The sequence below is a fragment of the Gavia stellata genome, chromosome 3, assembly GCF_030936135.1.
Source record: "Gavia stellata isolate bGavSte3 chromosome 3, bGavSte3.hap2, whole genome shotgun sequence".
NCBI classification, from domain to species: Eukaryota; Metazoa; Chordata; class Aves; order Gaviiformes; family Gaviidae; genus Gavia; species Gavia stellata.
In genome coordinates, this window is record NC_082596.1 from 42,998,509 (window position 1) to 43,007,345 (window position 8,837).

The 8,837-nt window shown below is 43.6% G+C and overlaps 1 protein-coding gene across 1 annotated transcript; it reads left to right on the forward strand.

Moving 5' to 3' along the window:
- Positions 1–6,877: 6,877 nt before the first annotated feature.
- MOS (MOS proto-oncogene, serine/threonine kinase) lies at positions 6,878–7,927 on the forward strand. The gene has a single exon (XM_009809487.2). It carries the CDS (start codon positions 6,878–6,880, stop codon positions 7,925–7,927), a length of 1,050 nt encoding a protein of 349 aa, XP_009807789.2.
- The last annotated feature ends 910 nt before the right edge of the window (positions 7,928–8,837 follow it).

An 8,837-nucleotide genomic window follows, 5' to 3' on the forward strand; every position in this document is an offset into this window, starting at 1 on the left:
CAATGCTGCATTTCTGTGTTTTGAACAGCAGTGGAGATAGTGGTGGTGAAAATGACAGACCCCAGCAGTAGCATGAAGTTTCAAGTTCCTGCTTGCATGCTATATCCCAGGTAATTGAGTAAAAACTTTCTCTACTCCTAATAAAGGCGCAACGTCTTCCCCAGTATTTTTATTTTTACATAGCTATATTTATTTGTTGTAATGGTCTGTGTGTCTTCAAGTAATGGAATGTTTTCCAAGAAATAAGTATTTAAAAACATACAATTAACAGTAGTGTCCTTCAATGTCATCGTCATTCCACAACCTTGTCTCCTTTGGGGATGTTTGTGTCACAAAATCACCAGCTACAAAGCTAGTTTGCCTCAGCGGGGACTGAAGAGACATCAGCTATGAGCCGAGCACTCTGAACACAGGACTATAATAATGCACGCTGTGGCTGCTTTGGAAATCATTTGAATTGATCCTTGATAGTTTGCCCTGATTTTAACTGTCACACTGAACTGCAGTGTACAAAGAAGAATGGCTTAGCGTCACTTTCATATAAAGCGGTCAGATCTCTGGTTGACGTGTGTAAAATAATGCAGAGTACCTGAATAATCACAGTTTCTGAAAATCAGTACGTTGCTTAAACTTTTGTATATGTATGTATATATACGTGTGTGTGTGTGTGTGTGTGTGTACATATAGATGTGTATGTGTCTGTATGCATGGGGGGGAAATCAAACCTGGAAAAGTTGAGAAATTAGTTTTATTTTGTTTTGGTTTACTTCAAAAAGTTTAAGGTTTTTGTGTTTTACAAGTCCAAATGAATCATGCAGTTTGTAAAGGTATCTCCTAGTTAACACAGCGTGTGGTTTCCCAGGCAAGTTGGAAGAGTTTCTTCCAAATAGTTCATTAATCTATGAGAGGCAGCAATTTATCTATGGGGTGCACAGACTCTGGCGAGGAAGGTGTTTGTCAGCTTTCCTTGTGTAGTATTAGATACAATTTCAGCAGGAAAGTTCTGCAGGCTGTGACTTTGAAATTAAGCTCACCTCTGGTTTATTGCCTGTGTGTTAAATTGTTGCACACATGGTGATAGATAAATCCTTAAGTTCCCTCACAAGTACTTACATTGAAAATGAAAATAAAATACAGGCTCTGTATGGTTAAGGGGCATGCCATAAATGAGCAAGATCCGAGCTCTAACACAGGAATATCAAGTATCAGACATTAATGACAAATAAGCACAGACTAAGCTCCCAAACTCACTGAAGTCTATCCTCACCTAAAAATTGTCTTCTCTTACTTTGTCAGTGTCTGGCTCCTTAGGCCAATGAAGTATTACAGGATTGCCCCATAGTTTATGTGCTCTGTTCAGCTTAGGCGTATTTTTCTTCAGCAATATTTTTACAAGAAGCTGCATTTTACTGATGCAAACCTTGTAACAATGTACTTGAACTGTACGACCCATTTTAATCAGGCAGGTTTAATACCTTGTAACTGAGGGCAACCTCTGATAATCTGCTATGGCCCACCAGAGCGCCCAGGCCATCATTTCAGAGCCACTGAGTTTATCTGATTCTCGTGCCTCTTCCCCTCTTTGCAACTCTCTGAAGGCGTGGTGTTTGCAGGGAGCCCCCACGTTTGCTATGGCAGTGTATTTAATCCAGAGTCGCGGAGCTGGGCATTATTTGTGTTAATGGGGTTGTGTGAGCTGCTGGGAGAGACTGACCCTTTCATACTTCAGTCCTAGGCATCAGCATTCAATCTGCTGTACCTGGGAAAGCAGCTGTCACCAAGCAGTAGAATAGCACTGTTACCCCCTGGGCCCTTTGCTGTAGTTGATTCATTTTTCTCATTAAAGCATTGGGGCTGTGTTCTAGTCCTTAAGCTGCAAGTTGCAAATTCCACCATTACTTTTTGTCATCTCCCCGTGACCCACCAAAGTGAGCTTTGCTCCAGGGGCAAGACTGCAAAAGCAGTCTTGAACAATTTGGCTGAAAATACTGCGTGAGGTGCCTGCCATATGACAGCAGTAAACCTGCCAGGATAGGTACCTGTCTTTGCATGGGTCAGAGTCTGTATTTCACACTTTATCTATCCCTAAGTTTAGATTCTCTTAGCTTGTTTCAAGGTGCTTTTTTTCAATTGTGATGTTAATCCACAGCAGCAGGTCGCAGATTGTTATCCCTGGTCCACCAGTGGTCAGTGAGGCCCTAGTAAATTAGCTGTGAAACCTCACCTGCCATGCTAGTGTTTCCAGTTAAAACCTCAGTGTGTTCAGGTAAAGGAGAGCCTTTGCTTTGTGCTCTCAAACACACGGGGTAACCTTACTGGGAAGGAAAAAAGAGCAGCTGTTTGGCAATGTGTTTGAAACTTGATCTTATTATTTATAAATCAGGGTTTAACCTTTTTAAATGTTTATTATTATTATGTCTCTGTTCCAAGTATCAGCTGTAAAATAGCATCACAGTTCTTGCAGATGTATTTGTTCTTTGCATTTGGGTTTACCTCTGACTGCTTTCATGAAAACTTCCTTGTATTTGCTATTCCAAGGTGTCATTTGTCTCACCAAAACAATCAAACTCTAAAATGTGAACTGGATTCTTTTCTGGCTTGTGCTTGTGGTAAAAAATGGTTATTCAGTGGCCTATCTTCAGAGCAAGCCTGTGTATGGACTGGCTTCAAATAATGATACTGCTTACCTGTGTGATTGATCATATCAGAACTGCTTTCAGGCAACTAAATATCATTTGAGGTCTATGAGGTGTGACTGGAAGCAGCATTTGGACTGTGAAACACTATATGTGTCAGGAAGAATATAGGTTCATCACCAAATCCTAAACTGAAATCACAGGGACTGACAGTAAGTGGAAAAAAAAAACAACTTTGATTTAAAACTGGGAAGAAAAAAACCTCTCAGAAATCACTAAGGCACAGGCTAAGGAACTGTGTTATTTTGAGAGTAGGACTGTAATTGAAGTACTAAGAGATAAATTTGACTCCTTTAGCAAGATTATAAAGTAATTTAGGAGAAACACAGTGCTACCTTTATACTGTAAAGCAGTTCTTTGAAGTTACTGAACAGCCAAGCCTTCAAGGGTTTGTTATATGGTACACCACACAAATACACAAAGAAATAAAGTAATGATTGTGGAGAAGAATATAACTGTACAATCTTAAACTCTCTGAAATCAGTTCCAATCCCCAGTTCTGTCTGGTTTAGTCAAAACTTTGGCTGTTAAGAACCACAACAGTGATGTACCTTGATCAGAATCAAACTCTGGTGTTTGGTATGTGTCCTCCGTCGTGGCGGGTTACATCCATATCAGTCCTTTAAGGCCCTCGGTATTGGGGCTGACTTCTTCTGTCTAGCTACTCAACGAACAGCAATAGTAACTAACAGTAATGGCAAACAAAGAGTTTCTATATTCTTGATACACAAGTGAAATATAAACGGGTGAACCGAGCGAGACTGATTCTGTATTCCTTCTCAGCTGGAAGCACAGATTAGGTTGGACAGCTGTTGCAGCATCGGATGGACAGGCATGTTTTACTTGTAGAAATGCGACACACAAGCCTGGAACAAAACCATTGCTGCTGTAGGTTATGGTAGCTGTGACATATTGCGAAGCTGCAACATATTGCAGCCCTCGGGACACAGAGTCTGTGTTTCCCTCTTGTCACTTGTAAAAGTTCCTGTTGCATTCTTTGTTGATGGCTGCTGGTTCATACAGCTTCCTTCTTCCTTGTGAAAATAGCAGTGAAATGAGAACAGTACGATTGGAGGCTGCCGTGGGTGCCTGGTGTGATGCTGTGGGTTCCCCTGGGGAGGGGTGGCTGGGAGGGAAGGGGCAGCTTGTCCCCAACATCCCTGCTCCATGCTGAAGATGGCTCCCTGGGCCACGCTGTGGCCCCCTCCTCCGGCAGTGCTGGAGCTAAACGGGGCTGTGAAGCGTGGCAAGGACATCCTACATGAGTTGTGTCTCGTGAGAAGTCACTGGGCCACATCATCAACTGGATTACAGGAAAATAACGTTTATTAAGAATAAAAGCCTGCTTGCTTTTAAATCTGCTTTAATTGTGTTCATATTGAAAGACACTGGATGTTCCCCTGCTCTGGTGCTCAGCAGTCAGCTTGAGACAAGACAGTAAGTTGCATTAAGTCTGTTTAGATCCCAAAATATGCCCCTCTTCCTGTTCAAAAATTCATTGTATTCCCCAAGAACAATACAACATCCCTGCCATGACAGGGGCAAACCAGAAAGGTTGCTAGCAGAAAAGGAGAACAGGAAAATTACTAAAAAAGGGACAACTGGAAGGAGTGGGGAGGAGGCATGGAGTTTGAATAAAATAGTATGGAAGGTCTGCTCTATCATTCCGGATGAGACTTCAACCAAAGAAATTTGGGAACCGCCCTAATCCTAACCCTGTTTTATGAACATAGATTTTACTACTGTGTTCTGCAGCATTCAAAATCTCCGTATATGCTCCTATAGTTGTCAGCTTAACTCAGACCCTTCATCCACACATCCTTCTACCTACTCCTCTCCCTCAACCAACCTTCCCTTTGAACTTTCTCTGCCACCTTAACCTGGTAAAAAAACAGGTTGTAAGAAGTGCACTTCTCCCATGAGAAGGCTGAAGTTCTTGGAGAATTTGTAGCAGAGATTGTCTCTCTGCTGTATTTATATACTATATGGCACAGAGGTCCATGCCAGAATTAGAGCCCTAATGGCTCTCAGAAAATAAGCATTAAAAAAAAAAAAAATCCTTTCTCTCTCCAGTATAGCTTCATCTGATTATTGCAGCTTTTCATTTCCATCACAACTTGCCTGCCTAGAAAACATTCTCTGCAAAGATTGGAAGAGAAGACTTTTTCATAGAAGCATAAAATCACACTGCTGCTCAGAAAAGGAGTGTAAAGTACCTGTTGTCTCCATGGCTTACTTCACTGCATGTTTAAAACTACACTAAAGCTCCTTTGGTCTTCCCCCCACCCCCAATGCATCCCTCCATAACTGATGTTGAAGCAGTGCCTCAGGCCAGATAGGTGTCCCTAGGAGGGGGCAGCAGCAGGGTATTACCTGGCTGGCTTGTGCTTTACAACAGAAAGCTCGCAGGGTGTGCTAGACCAGAGGAGTCCAGGGGCCTCTTGTACTATTCAAGTCCTTTCTGGGAGGGGCAAGGAAAGAGGAGCCTTGTGTTGTCAGGCAGTCCCATCGGCAGGGACTATCCCACCCAGGAGCATTGAGAGGCCCTCTGGCATCCCTAACTCTTTGCACTCTCCCTTGTTAACAACTCCTACAATGCATATTAGCACCTATTTATCTAGTTCTTCCCCAGCCTATCTGTTTCACACTGGCAGGTGATAACCCAAATTCCCCATTCTCATTCATCTCTGGTCCAAGTTGGCTTCCCTGTGAACTGTGATGACAAATTTCTCCTGACAGTCCTAAACCTCAGTACAGGGGAAGATCTCCATCGCTGATTCGCTACAGACTGATACCTTTGAAACCCTCTGGCTGAGCTGATCTAGAGTTCAAGTACGGTCAGAAGATGTCTTTGGGACATTAGGGTTGTCCGTTGAGGTGAACAACCAAACCCTTCTCAAGGTGGAGAACGCTCCAGTTCTGCTTGCACATGTTCTGAGCACCCCTGAAACCTCCCTCAGCGCATCTGTGCTGCATCTTACTCATCCAGAGAAGCAACACAAAAGGAACAGAAAACACCAGGAAAACTCTGCAGGAACTGCCTGCGGAGCCAGTGCTGCCCAGAGATAAACTCTGGAGAAACAGGCACCTCCAATCTTTGAAGTCCCATGGCAGGATTTGTTATTGGTAAAGCTGACATCCAGAGGAAGGTTCTGAAGGGCGAGGAGGTGGGAAATGGGGACCAAGCTTTTGAAGATATTTGTCAACATGTACAGAAAGGTACTTACCAGAATATTCAAAAGCACTTAGCTGCACAGGTCCCGTAAGGGTGCTCTGAAGGAAGGGCAGTACAGCAGGTACCAAACACTAAGGCAGTTAGCGTGAACATTGTGAATATGTGAAAGCAGGGTCAAAAGAGCAAAAGCCCCTCTGAAAAAAACACGGGGACCAGCAAGGCAAAATTACAATTGTTTGATTTCTGCCAGAACAGCTCTGTAAATTTAGCAATGTTTACTAAGGAGGATGTAGAAATAAAATACACATTTGTAGTAACTGCGTGGGGTGTCATGGGAAGACAACTAAATCTTTATGTATAATTCTATTTACTGTTTCCAATGGATGATACAAAACAATCATTTGTCTTTATGCTGCTATTAAGCTTGCTGTCCTGCATGGGCAGAGTTGAGCAGCCAAACCAGTCCCCTTGTCCTAGTCATGTTTAAGTAGCAGGTCTCTACAAACACACTTTTACGTTCAGTTATGCCTGCCATAGGCTCATTAAATGCTAATACTCACCATTTCAGCTGCTCCCTCTGACAATGTCTTAGAGCTGTTTAATGCATCTGATGCTCATTCTTGCCTGGAGCCATGGTGAAATGCATTCGCCAATCACTGCTTTATTTACTGCCGGGGCATTTTGCTAAAGGTATTCAAAGGGCAGAACATCTTTCTTTTCTCCTGAGGTTAGAAATTATGTGAAATACATGTGAGTTAATATTTTTTTAGCTTTAAATCCATTTGCCTTGACTTTCTAGAGGTTTACTTCAGGGTTGGAGAAGAATGCTTCCAGGTGAGCCTGATTGGGTTCAGTTAGTTGTGACAGATGCAGTTCATTTGGGGGCAGGAGGGAGAATGGTGGAGAGAGGATAAAAGGCTTTGGAAGCCACTCTAGAGTCCTTTCTGTCAGGGAAACTTTCCGGTTTTCTGTCTTAGTAACTGCCTGTTGTTTTCTCCATCGTATTATGCCATCACCCATTCCTCTTAATTGTTTTCTTCCTTTGGAGTTTTCCCCATCTGCAGATTTGCGACCCTGCAGCAGCCCCTTAGTTATCCCTGGCAAAGACAGCAAAAACTTCCTGGGGGGAACTCCTTCAGCCAGGACTCGCCGCTTGCCTCCACGCCTGGCTTGGTGCTCCATTGATTGGGATCAGCTCTGCCTTCTGCAGCCCCTAGGCTCTGGGGGCTTTGGTTCTGTCTACAAAGCCACCTACCATGGTGCAACTGTGGCTGTGAAGCAGGTGAAGAAGAGCAGCAAAAACCGGCTTGCATCACGACAGAGCTTTTGGGCTGAGCTGAACGTAGCCCGGCTACAGCATGATAATGTGGTACGTGTGGTGGCTGCCAGCACGTGTGCCCCGGCCAGCCAGAACAGCCTGGGCACCATCATTATGGAGTATGTGGGCAACATCACCCTGCACCATGTAATTTATGGCACCGGGCATGCGTGGAGACCGGGTGAGGATGATGAAGGAGGATGTGGAAGAAAGGCCCTGAGCATGGAAGAGACTGTGTGCTATTCTTGTGACATTATGACTGGCTTAGCCTTTCTTCACTCACAGGGCATTGTGCACTTGGACCTGAAGCCTGCAAATATCTTCATCACTGAGCAGGGAGTGTGCAAGATTGGAGACTTTGGGTGCTCCCAGAAACTGGAGGAAGGCTTGTCCCAGAGTCCCCATGTCTGCCAGCAAGGGGGCACGTACACACACCGTGCCCCTGAGCTCCTCAAGGGGGAGAGGGTCACTGCCAAAGCAGACATCTACTCCTTTGCGATCACCCTCTGGCAAATCGTCATGCGAGAGCAGCCCTACCTGGGTGAGCGGCAGTATGTGCTCTATGCTGTGGTAGCCTATAACTTACGCCCTTCGCTGGCTGCTGCCGTTTTCCACGAGTCACCAGCGGGCCAGACGCTCCAGGGCATTATTAGCTGCTGCTGGAAGGCTAATGTAGAGGAGCGCCTGAGCGCAGTCCAGCTGCTTCCCAGCCTCAGGGCCCTCAAGGGGAACGTCTAGGAAAACTCAGGGCTCTGACAGTTTCTCTTATTGTCAATTTTTCTTTCTCTCCGCCTTTCCTCCGAACATAATGAATTTAGCCTGTGTGACCTAAAGGCTTTGTTGCTGTTTTTTATACTAAAAAAAAGGAAACTGCTTTGTTGTAAGAAGATTATAAATAAAGAGAATTAACAAAACTGTGGGTTTTTACCATGGGAGGGGATAGAGGCAAAGAACAAGATGTTGGCAAATACGACTTTGTCTGGTTGATCTGTTGTCTTCTGCCTTGCTCAGGGAGAAACTGGGGAACGTGACATGCAGAAAAATAGTTGTTTTCAAATAAGTGAAGTACGAAAAAGGGCTGCTTTTCGAAAGGTTTTTGTACATAATAAGTTTTGGTATTTGCAAAATGTCAGATATGAGTAGTTCTTTACAGTAGCTAGGTTTGTGTGTTGAGCTTTTCCTCTTCATTTACCAAGGAATGAGTATGCGTCACAAATCAATGAATGCAGAAAAATAAATACAGAATGTCAGTGGGTTTTTTCTTGTTCTTAGATGTACTTAATTTCAGTAAGTATGCTGTTTCTGAAATGGAAAATGTGAACTACCCAATCTCCCCGTTGAAATAAGGAAACTTTTTGTCAGTCTAAGGCTATTAAGAGTAAGAAGATACATTAACAACCTGTGCTTTTATAAGATATCCATGCTACCAGGTGTGTTAGTTGCAACTTGCTAGTTGACATATTGTAAACTTTAGTATCTGAAGTATAAGAGCATCTTGTATGGAATAGAAAGTTCCCAGGCTTTGGAGGTACAGGGAGAGTTAAAAAAAAAAAAAAAAATTGGGAAAACATGAAGGGAGATTTATAGATACAAAAAAATCTCATAAATCAGGGTAAGGGCGGGGATTACTTGTCCTTCGTAATGCATG